The 19,567-nt window shown below is 42.9% G+C and overlaps 1 protein-coding gene across 1 annotated transcript in view; it reads left to right on the forward strand.

The window, feature by feature from the left end:
- Positions 1–19,383, forward strand: part of wwc3 (WWC family member 3) — a 51,328-nt gene extending 31,945 nt beyond the window's left edge. The window contains exons 6-23 of the mRNA XM_012861165.3: positions 770–899; positions 2,559–2,708; positions 2,902–2,975; positions 5,890–6,138; positions 6,373–6,462; positions 8,797–9,368; positions 9,452–9,572; positions 9,767–9,847; positions 9,937–10,023; positions 10,815–11,010; positions 11,101–11,271; positions 12,693–12,817; positions 12,913–13,060; positions 13,148–13,312; positions 13,429–13,521; positions 15,181–15,411; positions 15,501–15,628; positions 18,714–19,383. Coding sequence (XP_012716619.2) covers positions 770–899; positions 2,559–2,708; positions 2,902–2,975; positions 5,890–6,138; positions 6,373–6,462; positions 8,797–9,368; positions 9,452–9,572; positions 9,767–9,847; positions 9,937–10,023; positions 10,815–11,010; positions 11,101–11,271; positions 12,693–12,817; positions 12,913–13,060; positions 13,148–13,312; positions 13,429–13,521; positions 15,181–15,411; positions 15,501–15,628; positions 18,714–18,780 — 2,878 coding nt within the window. The 3' untranslated portion in view covers positions 18,781–19,383. The remainder of the gene's footprint in view (positions 1–769; positions 900–2,558; positions 2,709–2,901; positions 2,976–5,889; positions 6,139–6,372; positions 6,463–8,796; positions 9,369–9,451; positions 9,573–9,766; positions 9,848–9,936; positions 10,024–10,814; positions 11,011–11,100; positions 11,272–12,692; positions 12,818–12,912; positions 13,061–13,147; positions 13,313–13,428; positions 13,522–15,180; positions 15,412–15,500; positions 15,629–18,713) is intronic.
- The last annotated feature ends 184 nt before the right edge of the window (positions 19,384–19,567 follow it).

Here is a 19,567-nt window from a genome sequence, read left to right on the forward strand (position 1 = left end):
CATAATGCCGGTTTGCTTAATTTATAAATCAATTGTAAATATTCCGGACCAAGCCTGACCCTCTGCAATGCCTCTCAATAAAGCGGCAGCTCAGCGTGATCGAAGACCAACATTAATAATTTAATAAACTGATCTACATATCAGAATATTTACTCACGTCAGTCAACTCTGTGTTCACATCTGAGCCTCTGCAGGTTTAGCCTCCGCTTCAGTGAACACCAACGTTCATACTGTATTCCCAGTGACATTCCAGTCTTTTCCCTCCTGGAATCACATATTTATTTGCAGTCCAACCCCACCCCAACCCCAATGGATCTTGGTCCTTTCTTCATTGTTTTCTGGGAGATGTCAATGGCCACTTCCTTGTTTTAACCCCTGCTGCACATGCGCAGTCTGTACTTCCTTTAAAATCGGAAATAAACAAAAAAAGATTTTACTAACAAACTGAGCAAAAACAAAACATAAAACACCAAAATAACTAATAAGCCAGCAGCATGTGATAATCTTTCATAAAACCTTTGTATGCAACCAGAGTTAGCTACTGACGTATAAATAAATAAAGTTAAATAATGTGGCTATGCACCTTTAAGCAGCAGGTTTGGCTTCACCGCCCATGTGTCAGCCTTGGCATATGAGCGATGGGTACTCGGAGATGACGAAAGAGAAAAAGCCAAAAAGCTGTTAAAAATTGCCTAGTATAATTTGTTCAATTTAAGAGCTACTCATGTCTTAAGCAAAGGTGTTTGATTTTTTTTTTCTCTCCTTTCAGAATTGATAGGAAGATGTCCCACAGTCAGACAAACTACAAGCTGGATGAGGCTCAGGCCATCTTCAACGAGCTGCGGAGCATCAAGAAGGCCATCAGCACAGGCGAGAAGGAGAGGCAGGACCTCATCCAGGTGACTTTGTTGTTTTTCCCTCTGAATCCTCTACTGATGGCAAGCAGAGCTTCAACATGCAGGCAGTTTGCATATTTGATGCTGACCTCTAGTGTCCATTTGTGTCTACTGTTCTGCTTTCTCTCGTCATTGTCCTGTAATGAAACCACACATCTGAATCGCACATCATCACAGCAGATGTTTTTGACAACTTAGTAAAGCATGTTGAATTCTTCCTTTTTGCTTTATCTCTAGTAGAGAAATTAGTTTTATTCCAGGTAAATGCCAAAACTCAACCTTGTTTACACATTAATTTAAAATATATAAAACACTGCATATTCTATTTGAGGAAAAAGTTGGGACATCTTGTATTCTCACAGCCATCTGTCAGTCTCTAACATGTCTGAGGAAAGCTTGCCCCATTCCTCACTTTCAACTCTGAGATGTTTTAGGGGTTTTCTGCTTGTCCAGCCTGGTAAGTCTCCCCACAGCATCTCAATGAGATCAAGTTCCTGCCTTTGAATTAGCTCAGGACTTTCTTTTTCTAATTTCTCACCCAGTACCCAGTGGTGGATGCACTGGGATGTTTTGGGTCGTTGTCATGTTTTAGGGTGCAGTTCTGCTTCAGGTTGATTGTTTGGTCTACCCCACTGATAACACTGTAGCATTTATGGTGGGTTCTATGATGGTGAGCAGCCCAGGTCATTAAGCAGCAAAGCATACCACTTGGAAAGCATTGAGTTGTAAGTGTCAGGTTTTAGGGATGAGGTTATTTCCCTGGAAGGTTTTATTAATGTATACCAAACATTTCCTCTGTTCTGGTCTCCAAATAATTCAGTTTTAGACTGACCTGTCTAAAGAACATTATTCCAGAAGTCCTGGTCTTTGTAGGTGTTCTCACATAGAGAACAGTGTTTTCCTTCTCTACACCATCCATGGAAGTCAAACCAGTGAAGTTTCTTTCTGATTATTCAAATGTGAACTTTGTATAAGCAGTGGCAAGAGTCTACTGTAGGTCCTCTGATGCCATTTTAGTGTTTTTGGTGACTTCTTTTAGCATCTTGCAGCCTGCTTTCAGGTTGAACTTGTTTGCATGGTCAGACCCGAGCATGTTGGCATTTGTTTGAATATCCCTCATTAATAGACTAGTTTCTTTACAGTCAAATGTCTGAGTTGAGATTCTTTGGAGACTTTAAAGCCCCTTACCAGACAAATAAGCTCCTACAATCTTCCTACTGAGTGACCTAACACGGCTATCTACCATGATGTTCACGCTCACATCCACAGTCAGGATCACAGCAGACCAAATATCTGAGGTTTAAAAAGGCCAGGTGTTGTAATCATGTGCTGCTGATGTGATGTGAAATTCCTGTGTGAGATTTAAACTTTTCTAATTAGGAATAATGTGGGGGTGTCCTAACTTATGCATCAACAGAATTTGTTTTAATTAATGGAGACTTTTATGTTTTTTTTCCCCTTTTTTGCTTATCGCTTTTTTCGGTATTGTTAACCGATATTAAATATCTGGATATCCAAACGCATAAACACCCCAAACTGACGTACGTTGTATATTGTTTTTTACTGCTTAAAATTTATCTGAATAAACTTCACTCTTAAAAAAGTCAACTCCTATGTCAAGATTGATTTTTACTTTTTCTTTTTTTTTTTTTTTTTGTTCAGAGCCTGGCTAAGCTGACGGTTAACTTCCAAAGCAGCCTGTCCATCAGCGACGCAGCCAGCGAGGTGGCAAACAGCGCTACAACCAGCGGTGACTCGTGCAATCCACAGCAGTACTGCGACACCGGCTGCCAGACGGACATCATGGGAGAGGTAGGAGGTCAACCCTATGATCGTCAACTCAACAAAATGACCAAATTATCTGATTTACACAGAGGTTGGCTTCCCCAACCTCTGTGTATCCCCTTCATACGCCTCCAGAGACTGACCTAAAATATTAAGATGACGAGATATGAGCTGTAAAGTCATGTAAATAAAGTTGAATCTGTTTTGCTTTCTCCTAAAGTATGGCGCTCCAGACTCTTCCCATTTGGTGGACAAAGTGAAACTCAACTGGCAGTACGAAGAAGCCAAGAAAAAGTAAGTCCGCCCAGCTGTACGTTTCGTCACTAGCGGCACCATGACACAGAGGCATGCAGCACTGAATCACTGGCCCCAGCAGCACCCCCCACCCCACTTCACATTGGGCCCCGAGCGCTGCTCCCAGGAAGGGTGGGAGGACGTGTTATGAATAGTATTTGGGCCCACTGGCCGCGGCTGCGGAGGGATGTCTGGCCAGCAGAAAAAGCTGGGTGGTCACATTCTTTGCTGGCCGTGCTGCTGCTGACTGTGTGCTGACTTTGTGTGCTCAGCCAGAATAGGACTGCCCACCACCAGCCACCACGCACAGCCCGGTCCTCCACAAGGTGGCCTAAAATACAAACTGTGCATTTAAATCACAACATTAGACTGAGCTTGAAATTCTGGTGCCGAACCTTTTTAAAAGGTCACGTTCTCTGTCTAATCACCGACACATTCCTGTTTAGGTAGGCAGGTTTACAGCTTGAAGGGATTAAGGTGTAATGATAGCCGCTTTTGCGTGAAGACAGACTGTAATATTACAGCGGCTCAATCATAATAATTTTTTACGAGATTCATGTTGCTTTGGGGACCCGGCAAAAGCAGCGCCAAGCATGACATCAGAGACTTAGAGCTGCGCAGAAGGGAGACCTGTGGAAACTTGCATGCTCTGTCACTGAGTCACTCTCTCTGAAATCCAGCTCACATAAACCCGGTTATTAAAACGGAGATGAGACTGCACTCCCAGAGATCTCCTTCAGGGTCTGGACAAACCTCCCGGTGGTGTCCACCTGCAGGAGCACAGGCTGATGCAGCAGGTCTCTCAGACCGACTGAATACCTTCATTATGGCCGCAGCGTGGAGACTCACACAAGCTGTTGCCATAAATATGTGCTCAGGGTAAACACATGTTGTCTACTGCCACTAGCATCAACATAACACACTGTAAATATTCACAAGGTGCTATTTAGGAAGTACTTTTATTGCTAAAAATGATTTAGCAGAAGTGTTAAGCCGTTAAAAGTTGCAGTCATCAAAGGTATTTAAAGGATCAAATGATTTTGCTATTTTCCAAGTTTACATTAGATTTAGAGGAACATTTACATTTCATTAAACCCGTCTGCTGATTGTTTGATTTGTTCTATTAAAAAATTCAACGAATATAAAATTGTTCTTAAGTATACGTAGAATACATTTTAAACCATTATGAGTTAAAAAAAAAAGAAATCCTCTGAAACTTTATCTTTGACATATTTAGCTGCTGATATTATTGAAACAGCGTTACGGCGTCCACACTGCTCTGTGGTGTCCACAGGTGGCACCAAAACCTGCCAAATCCAGCCTTTCTTCAGGCAGGGCCAGGGCTGATGGGCTGGTTCCTGAAATCAAGGTAGAACAAGGCTTTTAAAAAAGGTAGTGAAGCAGTTTATTTCAAACATGTAAAACAACACAATAATCTGCTCAAGTACGAAATACTCATAATTACAGTGCAAAACAAGAGAAAAAGAAATAAATGAAACAACAAAACTACTTGCATTTTTAATCAAACTACTCCTGTACTCTAAGTCTTTTAATAAGATGTCAGAGAAAAAGCCCAGAATAAAGTGATGCTGCCTAAAGCAGCCTCCTTGCCTTCAAGAAAGACTTTTTAAACCAGAAAGATCTCCTGTTAGTCATGTTGTGGAAACTAAAGGAGGGCGACACATCAGCCTTATTAAGGTAACACTCTTGATTCTGCTGCTGCCAAAATCAAAGCAGCGTGCCTATAAAGGAGGTAACTGTAGGCAACAGATACCCCTACTAAGTTACCTAAATATTAGATTGTTGTGGTTGTGGTTGTCCTTAAAGAGCAGAACAGAAAAAATACAATTCTTCCTAAGGACTCAAAAACTGCTCATTTTTGGCTCAGACAAAATGGTTCCATTTTCCAATAAAAAAATTGTTTATAAAAGCACTGCAAAAACAGACTAAACTAAAAATAAGTTAAAATTTTCTTGAAATGAGTGTATTTGTACTTTTATTTTGAGCTTTTTTTTTTTTTTTTTTTTTTTTTTTTTTAAATGCTGTTTAGTATTGCTGTATACTGTTTTTTTTGTATTTGTATTTTACTGTGAAGCACTTTGTGATTTTTATCTGAGAAAAGTGCTATATAAATAAATTTTACTTACTTACTTAGGTAAATAAGATAATCTGCCAATGGAATAAGATTTTTGCACTGAAAATAGAAGAACTCATCTCCATCAACTTATTTCAAGTGCATTATATCTAATTATCTTATTTTAGGGGTAAAATTAGTCTTTCCATTGGCAGATAATCTTATTTATCAGTTTTGGTGGACTATCTCGTCTTGGTTGCTGTTGTGAGCCCTTCCTGTTTTCAGACAATGGCACGATGGTCTATTAGACGTCAAAGCTTGGTGTATTTATTGCTTTACAAATGAAAACGGTGTACACAGACGTTTGTGGTCACATGACAAAATGTCATGAATGTTTTTGCAGGGACTGTAGATGTCAAAGCTAAAAATATGACCATGTGGCATATTTAGGCGCATTAACAAGGTGGCGTTATACTCCTACAGGTTTAGCCTTCATCACAGCTCATATAAATATATGCAGGAACCACACAAAGCGTTAAGCTCAAACTCTCTCATAACGTGCAGTTTACCGAAAAAAAAAACACAGATCTTACAGATCAATGTTTAGATAAATGTATTTATTCATTTGGTCTACTTGACGTCAACATGGGAACTTTTTAACTCTGTGTTTGTGTTTCAACATGAGTGCCAGACCCCGGAAAAAAAAAAATGAATGTACTTGCTGACCCCTGACTATAAATTTGCCACCAGCCCCCAATATCGGAGCACCAGGGCCAAGCAAGGAGAGTAAGATGAAGAAGTGAGCTGACTCCTATGAATCTCCCCTTGCTGTCCTGTCAGGGTGCAGAGCATACAGCACCAGCTCGCTCAGCTGGACGGCGAGAGCTGGTCGGGGCGCGCCGAAGCGGACCGCGACAGAGACTTCATGCAGCTCCTGCGTGAGAAGGAGGCCCTCCTGCAGGAGCTCATCCTGGTCAGCAAGCAGCCGCACACACCAGAGACCCAGCAGCAGCTGGAGGAGGAGCGCTCCAGGCTGGAGGAGGAGGTGCAGAGAGCCCACAGCTCCCAGAGCCAGGGAGCCAATCAGAGGTCAGAACAGGGATGGTCTGCTGTCACGGGTTGAAAATCTCCTCCTTACACAAAGCGAGTCTAATTATGCTCACGCACTTGTAGGTCAGAAGCTTACCTAGCTAATATTACACTGGGTTTCATGTTTACAGTCAGATTATAGCACCAGATGGAATGCAATGTTTGCTTTGCCTTTTTTGAGAAATATTTGGTCAACTTTGAATTTCTGATGCATCAGCAAGTTTCTCCTGACAGGTTGCTGCAGCAGGAGAAGAGGAACGTTCTGCTCAGACAGCTGCAGGAGGCCACTCGCATCACCACCTACCTTCATTCCCAGCTGAAAAGGTGCCGCATTCACTTCTTCTTTATCAATCAAATCCACTTTATATATATAGTTTGGCACCAGAGCAACATGTTATGGACAGTTTTTCTATGTACATTGTAAGTCATGATTTTATAAAGCTAAAATCCACCCTGCCAAAAACCAGCTTCCACCAGAATTTTTATTTAATTTTATTTCAAAACCCTGTTTTACAGTGACTGCTCTTTAACACACAGAAGTGTTTTTGCTCTAATTATCACTCCAGAAGGCTCATGGCAGGATAGCTAGAAAAACCTCTCCTCTAAGATTTATGAACTACTTGTGCCTCCAAAACCGAACAGCAAGCACAATTTACTAACAAAGTTAATGGGATCTTTAGCGCAAAAAAGCACTCGCTGTCCAGTTATGTTTGCTTAAATTAATATTTAGTATGGAGTGTTTCAGTGCAAAGTTGTCAAATTCTGAGAAAAGTGGATGCAACAATTTTACATGCAGCGTGATTCACCAAAGTTGCAAATAATTTGTCATTTTGCGTTTCCCAAAGGTGCAACTTGGATTAGCAATGCCCACAAATGGGAGGTTTAATCACTATGGAGAAGATACAGGCCAAGGGGAATGAGAAAGGGTCTCCTCTGTTCATGTGGACATCTTTAAATTGACAGAAGAAGCAAATAATCAGAACCTATTACCTATAAGATGACTTGGAACTACAGACATGGCGGAGTAACGTCTGGATCATTCCAATAAATGGCAACAGCCTGTCATCCATCCAGACACCCAGAACACAAAACCATTGGTTTTTATTATGAATGGAGAACAGCTTTTTATATTCTTTTATTACAGAGTCCTGTTTTGGCAGAGTCCAAGCCAAAGGCTGAGTTGGAAGTTGTTCTCTGAGCAGATGTTTTATGTTTCTGGTTCAAACGGACCCAGAGAGGCAGAGATTGCATTCTGCTTTGCCTTTAACCCACTAGTAATAGTCTTAAAGGGCGAAGCCTATAGGACATAGCACTTTTTATGTATTGTAACCCCAGATTTTATGAGTATAGGTGCAGCTCCTCCATGGTTCCTAAATGACTGTAGGAAAGAAAATACCATTTGGGAACGAATTATCTGGTTCCGGCATCATTTATTTTCAATGATACCGGGTTGAGGCGGTGAGGTAGGCAGAAACTTTTCTTTATTTTAAATTTTTTCTATGCTGCGCTGTGTGCGAGGGAGAGACATAAGTGGAAAAAATGCATAAGAACAGACTGCAACTGTTTTAAAGAGGGAAAAGTAGGAACGAGGACTCCAGGCTGAAGTCCCCAATATCACAAGACCCTAAAAATTCCCCTTACACGCACCTAAATGTCACTACTGTAGTATGTGCACCTGAATTCAAGTACTTCTGTCTCTAGGTGGTTAAAATAAAATAACATGAAACTCAACTGCTAACTCTCCTATTAATTTTATTTTGGATAATTTACTACCAGTGGAAGGAAATTAAACATAGTGGTCCACGTTTTGAACGCTGGCTGCTGATAAGAGGCCCTAGCTCAGAGGGGAGAGGAGCAAGGCCAGAACGTTGAGGCACTGAAACTGGTGACTGGTTCTGAATGAGGGCTTAATAGCTGGCAGCTGTTCTCCCCTCCTACCGGTGCTGCGTACCGCCTCTGAGGCTGTACCGGTACGCAGGTCTCACCCCTGCTTATATCTGTTATAGTTCCTAAAGAGACATTGGATACAGCTAAAATTTGTGTTGGTACATTAAGGCTTTACAAAATACTTTACAAGCTTCTGATGAGCCCAGTGCCACCAGTTACCCCCGCCATGCGTTCATCAGCAGTACAATAATCCTAATTCAGATAAAGTAGTTCAGACTGCATGCAGTGCCGGCGTACATTCAGTTCACATCACTGTTAAAGGCAGCAGAAGCACAATACAGCATTTGCTGCTTTTACAACTGCTTAATATGCACTGAAACCTACAGATGGAAAATTTCAAAATGGAGTATACACAGATTTATACCAGTTCAAGTTCTGAAGTGGATCATTGTTGTTGTTTCCATTCACAGCAGTAGCCATCTTGGTTAGGGAGTTGCCGGGATGTATGGTTGAACCCAGTGCAACCAAAAGGCTACAGAATCTGTTTAAATCTGTCCAAAGTTGCTCATCTGCCATAATATTTACCAGTAATAGCTGATCAGCTTGAATTTTGAGTCTGTTATGATGTCATCAGCTCATAAACACACAGAGCAGAGCTGTTTTTTTTTTTTTCTTGACAAGCTTTTCTAGGCACTGTATTTTGAAGTGGAGCCACGCTGTGTTTTTATTGTCCATCAGTTCACGTCCGTGCTTCCTCTCATCTGTCCCCAGCCTGTCGGCCAGTTCTCTGACGGTCTCCTCCAGCAGCAGCCGGGGTTCTCTGGCTTCAAGCCGGGGCTCCCTGGCATCCAGCCGCGGCTCCCTCAGCTCCATCAGCTTCAGCGACATCTACGGGGTTCCCCAGTACGAGCGCCACGAGGGGGCAGCCGAGCCTCTCGACCCCCACGTCCGATACCTGCTGCCCCCAGAGAGCGCGCCCAGGGACTGCTCGGTTTTCAGCCCCGACCACCTGCCTCAGAACAAGAACAAACGCTCACACGACACCCCGCAGTCGCTGGCCTCCCTCTCCTCCCGCTCCTCGCTCTCATCCCTGTCTCCGCCCAGCTCGCCCATGGAAACGCCTTACCACTCTGCCTCCCAGGACTGCCCCCTCGTCCAGATGACGGAGGAGTACATGGAGCAGGCGGGCCGCGGCCTGCTGGAGGGGCTGCGGGCTCAGCCACCAACCTTGTCGCACAGCGTCATGATGAGCGGCGAGGACATGGCGAGCCCCGCAGCTCTGCATCAGCTGGATGGCAAGGTCCAGAGAGACGGCGGGGCTCAGACCGCCTTCTCATCTACAGGTCAGCGGAGAACAGTCCTCTCTCCCCTTCATATTACAAACTATCTGGTGGAATGTTGCAAGCTCAGAGTTTTCTGTTGTCAGGAGTGACTCTGAGGGGAAACAGCGCCAACCGGAGCGGCAGGAGGGCCAGGCGAGTCTCTGCAGGGGTTTCTGAGGACGCTCTGGCTACGGACAGCGGCGTGTTCGAGGCGTGGGGCAAAAGGTGGGAGACCGCCCTCCCTCACAGTCTAAAAAACACAACGTTAACACCAACAATATGTTTATATTGTTGCCTTTGTAGTGAAAGCAACACCTCATCCTTACAAGAATCTCTTTTGTTAAAAAAAAAAAAGGTGCAAATGGAGAATGTTGCTGCCGTAAATACTATTAAACCCAGCTTTTCTTTTGGCTCCACAGGACAGAAGAGTATGATGAAGTCTCCTACACTAAAGAGTTGTCCTCTGCAAGTGAGCCCACCCAAATCCAGCTAGGACTGCTGTGAGTATATTCTCATGAACAAGTATTTGAAGAGGGGAATCCGGCTGGGATCGGTTTTCTCTGCATTAGTTCTGTTTTACTTATTGCAGGTGGGAATCTGCGTCTCAGTCTCTACGACTGCACGTGCTGCAGCTGAAGAATCTGAATTGTTCCAATGTGAGAGAAAGCTATAAAGTGTGAGTATTTTGAGTTTCTTTTCTAAAGCTTGGGTCTGTGGAAGTGATGAAACGTCTGTCCCAGAAAGAATAAAACCTGACTTTTATGTTAATCTGCTCCATGGTATACAGTCCAAATATAGTTACCAAGCACCTATTTTTGGATTTGAATCCTTCATTTTCACAATTCACAACTTTCAACTATAGAACCTACAAAAGTATTCATACGTTCTTACCTTTTTTTTTTACATTTTCATGTTGCAACCAGTTCCATGTATGTTATTGGGACTTTGTGACAGACCAGCACACACTAGTGCATAGTTGTAGAGTGGAAAGGAAAAAGATGCTTTGTTTTCAGGTTTTTCACTACCAACAATCCCAAAAAGATGTATGCATTTACTGTCACATCCTACTATTTATACTATTTAATAAAATCCATTGCAACCAATTTCATATTCTCATGATTAGTGAGAGATCTGTAGAAATGTAGCAGAAGATTTTCTTCTGTACTGCAGAAATCGCCACAATGACAGAAAAACAAGCAAATCTGTTGACTGCAATCCACAAATGAACCATGAAACTACCAGATATGCAATTTTCTTTAGTTCTGTGACATCAGGAATGTCTAAAGTGCAATATCTGACACTCTTAGAGCAGTTTATATCTGTATCGTACGTCCGGTGTGATTCAGGCGAGAGTAGACGGTGTTAACTACAGGTATAAACACACCTGAGGAATCTGCAGGATACTGAACTTAGGCTTTGATTAAGCAGTGGATCATCAGGACTTCATTTTACTCTGTTTGCTTGAAGGTATGTGAAGGTCCACTTGATTCCACTGGACGCCAGCAGGGCCTGTGCGTTTTACTGTTGTACAGCGTTGGAGCCACAATGCCAGATGAGTTTCAATGAAGGCTTCCGTATACCGGTCCCCGCTAACGCCCTGGCGGTGTGCGCCCTGCAGCTGTCCGTCTGCTCGCTGGGACCTCAGGCTCAGGAGGAGCTCCTGGTGGGTCTGAAAGGCTCTTTCTGTCGGTGGAGACTGCAGTGACTCCTTTTTAGACTCCTGAATGACGAGCCGCTGTGTGTGTCCCTCCAGGGTACAGCAAGGCTGGGCCTGGCGGATTGCGAGGGAAGTGCAGAGATGGTTTACCACTGGCTGCGAGTCCAAATATTGAGCGGGACTGACTCGCAGAGGCCTGAGCAGAAGAGTCTCAACAACCGCAGAAACAATGACAGCCAGGAGGACGAGCCCCGACTTAGAGCCAAGGTAAATACACGTCTCCATTAACATAGAGACTTGCCAAGATAAAAACAAATGTTTTATTGCACAAACCTTAATGTGTCAGGGGGAAAGAGGCTAAAAGGCATACATGGTTTTCAACATTGTTTCATAAATAAAAACCTGAAAAGTGTGGTGAATTATTCCATAGCCTCCTTTTCTCTAGTATTTCTGATTAAAATTCTGTGCAACTTGTTGCTTTGAAAAGTCTCCTATGTGTGATTTAATCTCAGTATAATGCTGTATGGAAGAGTCACAAAGAGAAGGTCACTGGTAACAGAAACCAGTAAGATCCCGTTTAACGTTTTGCTTCAGCTGATGGTGGTGAGGGGGGGGGGAGGAAGCTGATCTGATCTGGGCAGATGAAACCAAAATCTAACCGTGTTGAAAGTTACCTCTGCACTTCCATCCTCACCCTGAAACATGGCAGGGGCAGCGTCATGCTGTGGGGATGCTTTGTCTTCAGCAGGGACAGGGAAGCTGCTCAGAGTAGGTGGGAACTTGGATTGAGCCAGTTACAGGGACATCCTGGGCTGTCAAAGGCTTGATCACCTTACAGCAGGACAACAACCCTAATCATCCAGCCAGAGCTACAACAGACTGGTTCAGATTAAAGCACATTCATGTTGCTTTAATGTTGCCCAGTCAAAGTCCAGACCTTAATTCAATCAAGAATTTGAGACGGTAATCGCAAACTGGTGTTCAGAGAGGCCCTTCATCTGATCTGACTGAGTGTGAGCTGTTTTCTAAAGGATTTGAATCTCTTTATGTGCAAAGTAAAGCATTGAGGGGTGGTGGCTGAACACAAACGCACATCTCATTTTAAAGATTTTAAGTTGAAGAAAATTGTCAAAACAATGCAACATTTTCATCCACTTCACAACCCTACATTGCATTGTGTTGGTCTATCACTTAAATTGGCACTAGAATATACCTGAAGTGTTGCAAGGTGACGCAATGTCGGGAAGATGAAGGGAATACTTTTGCAAGGCACTTAAACTGACAGTAGCTCCTCCAAACAAAGCTGCCTACTCCCCTGTGCCACAGGAGTCCCCACCAGCAGGGGGTGCTGTAAGTGTGAAGTCCGTCCACAGCGCTTTGCAAAGGGCCGGCGTGTGGATGTATATAGAGCTTAGCACCTGGTGGTATGTTGGATCAGGTGGGGGAATTTAGGCAATGAGAAGATCGGTGCTGCAGAAAGAATTGGAAACAAACGTGTTGAGTAAGCCGCCATGTCAGCAGTAACCGTTGCCACAAGTGGCAACAAGTAATGAGCTTTTAGCCCTCGGGCGTTTCACTCATTAACCTGAGTAAAAACAATGTTTTATTGCACAAGCGGTTCATGCCAAAAAGGATTGGAGGAGAGATCTTGATCGTGTGATGATGGTGTTTGTTCACCCATGTCACAGGACACTGTTTGCAGCCTGCTGTCCCGCGCCACCTCCTCCACCTCCACCCATTTAGAGGAGCGGGGTGCAGCGCTGGAGCTGCAGAGGCCGGAGATGGACGTGCGTGGGGAGGCAACGTCTGAGAGGTGACTGCGTTCAGCCGTCAAGCCCGGTTCTGTGTGAATGTCTCGCTGCGCCTCCCATGTGTGGGTTGTCATGACACGTGGGCTGTGTTGTTCAGGAGTTGGCAGGCAGAGTCTGTGGACAGCGGCTGCAGCAACAGCGCGGCATTTACCGCTCACTGCCCAGAGGGTTTGTGCGCTGAGGGCATCTGCGTTTCCACCGGAGGGCGCTGTGATCAGATTCCCAGCAGACTGTCTGGAGTAAAGGTAAATGCTGCAGCAGTCATAACACGCAGCCTTTTTAACATTACCCTGTTGAAAACGAGAATACAAACCTCTCCGACATGGTTTCAGGTTGAGAAGGCCACGATGACGGAGGGTCCGTTCCCAGAGCCGGTGCGAGTCCGACCTAAAGAGAGGGGAGGTCGCTGGGGCCACGCGTCCCCGTTCATGCGTGGCAGCACCATCGTTCGCTCTCAGACCTTCTCCCCTGGTGCACGCAGCCAGTATGTCTGCAGGGTGAGTTTTATTCCAAAGTAAAATTAAATCTTTTTTTTTTTACATTTATTTTAGCTTCAGCAGCCAGGTTTTAGTGTAGTTCTCTTTTCCTTAACATTCGTTTAACTTTCTTTCAGCTATATCGCAGTGACAGCGACAGTTCCACCTTACCAAAGAAGTCACCCTTTGTCCGAAACACTCTGGAAAGAAGAACACTGCGATACAAGCAGGTGCTGTCTCTCTGTTTGCTTTTTAGCCTTACGGGACGGATTCCTTACAACAACATGGATCCGCGTTTTGTCGCCTTACAACCACAAACCTTAGTGTTCAGCTGAATTTTAAGTGGCACATGAACTCTAAGCAGCCCAATCGTCAAGTAAAAGCACATGGTTATACATGGTTCTTTAATTGTTTATTTTACTAAAAACAAAAATCTGAAAAGTGTGGTGTGTCTTTGTAGGATGATCCTCTACCCTCATGGCCCTAAATAAAACCCAGTGCAACCAATTGCTTTCAGAGGTCACGGTTTTAATAAGAAGATTCCAGCTATGTGTAATTTAATCTCAGCTGTCTGGTGAAGGAATCAGAGATGATCAGGGAATAAGCAGCACCATGAAGACCAAGGAGCACAGCAGACGGGTCAGAGAAGTTCGGTTATAAAACAATCTATAAAGCTCCGAGCTTCACATAGAGCATTGTTCAGGTAATTAAAAAACTAAGTCATTCATCCCACCAATCAGTTCTTAATGGAAGAGTGGCAGCAAGAAAGTCTTTAGTGAAGAAGTCCTGTTTGCAGCAACCATGTAGAGGAAGGTGCTCTGGTGACAGGATGTCTGAGCAGAACACCTCATTACTAGGGTAAAACATGGTGGTGGCAGCATCATGATGCGGTAATGCTTCAACAGGAAAACACAAAGCTAAATACAGGATAATCCTCAAACAAAAACATTTATTAGAAACTCTAAAAGACTCTAGACTGATTCAGAGGTTTCCTTTTTCACACATAGGTGTCCTTTTGTCACATGAGCCAAAAATAGAAGTCTGTAATCACTGATGTTCACCATTAAATTAATTTGGCATTAGTAATATAAAATGAAGTGTTTTATTTGTACTTACTCAGCAATAAACTAAACATACAGTTTAATTCTAATGAAATGTACAAAGCAGTCAGGTAGAAGAGGAATCTAAATAATAAAAAAGTCTCTGCGCACGTAGTTGACTCAAAAGCAGACTGCCACACAGCTGTTCACTGAATTTGGCTTTTAGATGTTTGTGATCCTATTTACTTTGAAATGAAAGTGAAAGCAAGAAGCGGGGTAACTAAATGATGAATACTTTGTTTCACTTACTAATATTTTAAACTTTTTCAATATATTAATCAGTCAGTGAAAATCCCACCGAAAGAAATTGATAGATTCTTGAATTGCAGTCGTGGACCACACAGAGTAATTTAAAGTGGCGTAAAGAGGCCATGGGCCTCAGTTTGGACCCCCTTGGCACTGCAGGACATTGGCCCTAAAGATGCAGCCAGAGCTACACGGGAAAAGTTTATGCCATTCTAACAGGATCTGCTTTGATCTAGTCAAAGCCCAGACCTACGTCTAATTAAGAATCTGTAGCAGGACTTGAAAACTGATGGGAGTGAGGCTAATCTGAGCCTGAGCTATTCTAAGAAGATTGCCTAAAAAAACAAAACAATGTTCATCAATGCAAAAATGTCGCACCATTCAGATTTTTATACAAAAGAAATGTAATCATGTCTCCTTTTTCTTTCCACATCACTATTTTGAACAAGTTGTGATTGGTCTGTCACAAGACGGTGGTTGTGACGTTTAAACATCTTTTGTTCTTCGAGTTATTTGAGATGTGCGTCTTGTGTGTGCCAGCAGCAGTCGTACCGCTCCTCATTGGCTGAGCAGCCAACGCGGACCTCCCTGGACTTGGAGCTGGACCTCCAGGCCTGCAGGACCCGTCAGAGGCAGCTGATGGAGGAGCTGAGCGCCCTGAGGGAGCTCAAGCTGCGGCTAGAGGAGCCCCACTCCAGCGAGGCCAGCGAGCTCCCCAACTGGGCCCTGAGGGACGAGCGTTTCCGCTGCCTGCTCAGAGAGGCGCAGAGACAGGTAAAACTGGATATGCTGCAGCTGCAGTGCTAGCGTGTGCGAGTCGGCCTGGCCTCGCAGCAGCAGCTGACTGTCGTGCCGCCCTGCAGGCCAGCCAAAGCAAGCAGGAGCAACGTCAGGAGGAGGCAGCGGAGAGGCTGCTGAGGAAGGCTTCCAAAGAGGTGCTGCAGATGAGAGGCCAGAACCAGAAGGAGCCTCTGCCAGTGCAGACATTCAGGTTGGGAACATCCCCACATCTGCTCGCTTAAAAAAAAACCCAGCAACTATAGTTTTATGAATGCCGTCCAACTGATATGTAAAGAAGTGTCTTTCAATTTCGCTTGCAAACATTTCTAATTTCCTGTCCTAAAAGTAGCATCGATGTTTGTTGGCACGCCAGTCCAACCCGAAAATTATTGAAGTATGACAACCATTTTCAGGCATGCCGGTGCAAGAGAGAAAACTACAAAGACCTAGCTGAAGAAGCATCGCTTAGCTTGTTACAACAACAACCAGCACTATAATGCGAGCAAAATAGCTGCAATCTGTAAGATTTGCACCACTACACTGTTAGAACCTCGTTGAGGACAAAAGATGCTAATTAGCTGTCAAAAAGATGCCAAAGATGAAGGTACAAGGAACCCATCCAGTAGTTATCGTAGCCAACTAGAACATACCTGCAGAGCCTAATAGTACAACGTGTTCTCTGCTCAGACCTAGAATAGAAATGCCTTTGTTGCTCCACAGAGGGGGAATTTGGGCGTGACTGTGGCAAATACACGTAGACAGAAGACACTAGACTTACGAGAGCAATTAATATGAAAAAGATACATTTAAAGTGGTGTACAGCGGTAACACTGTGAAATTATTGATAAGGTATAGCCAGATAAATATGAAATGTTCAAGTTAAAAAATAAGAAACAGCAGCCGATTTACAGATCGATGTTAAAAAAGAAAAACAACAACAAAAAAAACAGTGTAATTGGCATGAATATACCAAACATGCATTACCAACATAAGGAAGGCTGCAATCCAGCTAACAATGAATGGGACTTTTACGGTGAAGCTATAAGATGGGTCTGAAGACTGGTTTTATGAGCACCTTCGTTCATTTCATTTGTTTTTCGGCTTCTTTCTGCGTGGTTTATAACTAAATTCCAACCAAGAAGAACTAAATTCTTCTTGCCACGCTTTCAGAACACCCAAGTAAAGGCCCATTCAAACCTCACGTAAAAGACGGATACGGATACGTGTGAAGTGTTTCATACGTTCTAACCGTCGATTTTGTCCGTATTTTGACACGAAAATTGGGAGCTTACGATTACGGACGAAACGGATCAATACGGAGTAATACTACTGGAAAAGGTGGGGGCGCTATTGAGTTTGTAGTACAAAATGTCAACAGAATCACGAAGAAGGTTGTAATTCTGGGCTTTAAACAATGGCGGGATTCGAGGAACGACTTGCGGAGCTTGTCCGCAACTACCCACACATATGATGTGTCGTGTCCGGGGCACAGAGACAAACAAAAAGTTTACTTACGGAGCAAATACAATAAAATCACGTCTTGGACCGTCGCCATGTTTGATCAGTGACGAATTATTGGCGCCCAGCACTGCCACCTAGAGGAAATATTGGTTATTGCGCACCTTAACGGACGGAGGTATGAAGGAGTCAACGGATAGAACGTATGGACAGAAATACGGACGTGTAGGCCAAACGTAGGGTATGAATGGACCTTTAGTCGAGTGCACAACTCACAACTGTCCAATTAGCAGATTCTCCCACCTGAAGGTTTTGTCTCTACAGAAAGAAGAACTAGGAACATGTAGGTCAATTGTAACAGATATCATTGCAATATTTAGCAATACAGTTGCTGGTCGTATAATTAGAATATCATGAAAAAGTGGATTTCTTTTATCTCCATTAATTCTGTTTAGAAAGTAAAACTTGTATATTTTATTCATTTATTACACACAGACTATAATTCAAGTGTTTATTTGTTTCACTTTTGATGATTATAACTGACAACTAATGAAAACCCCAAATTTGGTATCTCAGAAAATGTTAATATTGTGAAATGGGTCCAATATTGAAGACACCTGGTGCTACACTAATCAGCTAATTAACTCAAAACACCTGCAAAAGCCCTTAAATGGTCTCGTCAGAAGCATCTCGCCTGGCCTAAAGAAAGAAGGAGTGGACTTCTGCTGATTGGTCCAAAGTTCTGTTCTTTGATAAAAGTAAATGTTGCATTTCTTTGGACATCAAGGTCCCAGAGTCTGGAGGAAGAGAGGAGAGGCAGGGAATCCACGTTGTTTGAGGTCCAGTGTAAAGTTTCTACAGCCAGTGATGGTTTGGGATGCCATGTCCTCTGCTTGTGTTGGTCCACTGGGTTTCTGAGGTCAAAGGTCAATGCAGCCATCTACCAGGAAGGTTTAGAGCACTTCCTGCTTCCTGCTGCTGACCGACTTTATGGAGATGCAGAATTCATTTTCCAACAGAACTGGGCGCCTGCACACAGTACCAAAGCTACCAGAACCTGCTTTAAGGACCATGGAATCCCTGTTCTTAGCTGGCCAGCAAACTCGCCTGACCATAACCCCATAGAAGATCTATTGGCTATTGTGAAGAGGGAGCTGCTATATGTCAGACCTAACAATGCAGAAGAGCAGAACAACCTGGACTCTCATAACAGCTGAGCAGAGCCACAGACTGACTCCATGCCACGCTGCATTGCTGCAGTAATGCAGGGAAAAGGAGCCCAGCTAAGAACTGAGCGCTGCACATGATCACTTTTCATGTTCATACTTTGCAGGTGGCCATCATTTCTGGAAATCCTTGTTTTGCATTGGTCTTTAGTCATTTTCTAATTTTCTGAGATACTGAATTTGGAGTTTTCATTAGTTGTCAGTTATAATCATCAAAATTAAAAGAAATAAACACTTGAAATATGTCAGTCTGTGTGTAATGAATGAATATATACAAGTTTTATTTTTTGAATGGAATTACTGAAAACAAACTTTTCATGATATTCTAATTATGACCAGCAGCTGTACAAGTGCAATTGCATGCTTTTCTGATGTTAATGCAGACCTTCAAGTGTGCATTTTACATGGATTGAACAGGTGTTTTATTACCCAACTCTGCTTTAAACTTCTCAACAACTTTACTCCCTGACCTGTCTTATATCCATAAATAAAGTTCAGTCTAATTGCTTTTGCAATCCTAATAAAATGTGGAAAGGTAAAAATTATTTTTCAAGGCAACGTTGAGTTTACAAACCTGTGCAGCGTTAACATAAATCCATTTTTTCTCTGCAGAGAGAAGATGGCTTTTTTCACCAGACCAAGGTTCAACATACCTCCTTTGCCAGCTGATGATGTATGAGGGCTCACCTCTCTATTTTGTGACTAAACATGAAGTATTTGTCCATTGTCGTTTTTTTTTTATTCTTTTTTTCGAGCTCATGAAGTACAAAGTTGTTTCTACTAAGGATGCCGCACATGTGAGCTGCACATGATGAAGACCTGAATGATTTTTATATTTTCAGGAGCCTTTGTGTGCCTTTTTTTTTTTTTTTTTTAACAAACACCACACAGTTATTGACAACGACCCCGCTGTACAATTCCTTTTTTCGGGGAAGATGATCTTCGGAGCCGATCTTTCTCTCGGATCCTGTATGGGTAACTTCGGTTTGTGCTTACCAAAAGGCTGGAAGACGGGAACAAAAGTCTGTTTGGACAAATTCACTGTACTGTAACTTATTTTATAGTACTTTTTTCCTTGAAGGAAATAAAACGCTTCCTGCTTTTTAAATGTATTTTGTAGCTTTTGAACAAATAGCACTTCAGTGTTTTTACATCCAGTAAAATGAATCTATTGTCTGATATTTGTTTCTGTTACTTAATTTACATAAAATGTCACTGTGTAACCAACTTTTATTACAGATGCCATTGTTATTTTGTTCTTATTAAAATTAATATTATTTGATGTACTTTTCAATATATTATATATATATAAAAGACTGTATTCAGGTTTTTGTTTGTTTGTAATGACATTTGCAGTGAAGATAAAACCCCATTAATCTGCATCTGAACACCTGCTGTTATGTTTCAGGTGCAGGACTTTATTCGGTCACAACAACCCTGCTCTGGGATGAATAATGCCTGTTCTG

This window comes from Fundulus heteroclitus, chromosome 9 (genome assembly GCF_011125445.2).
Source record: "Fundulus heteroclitus isolate FHET01 chromosome 9, MU-UCD_Fhet_4.1, whole genome shotgun sequence".
Taxonomy (NCBI): Eukaryota; Metazoa; Chordata; class Actinopteri; order Cyprinodontiformes; family Fundulidae; genus Fundulus; species Fundulus heteroclitus.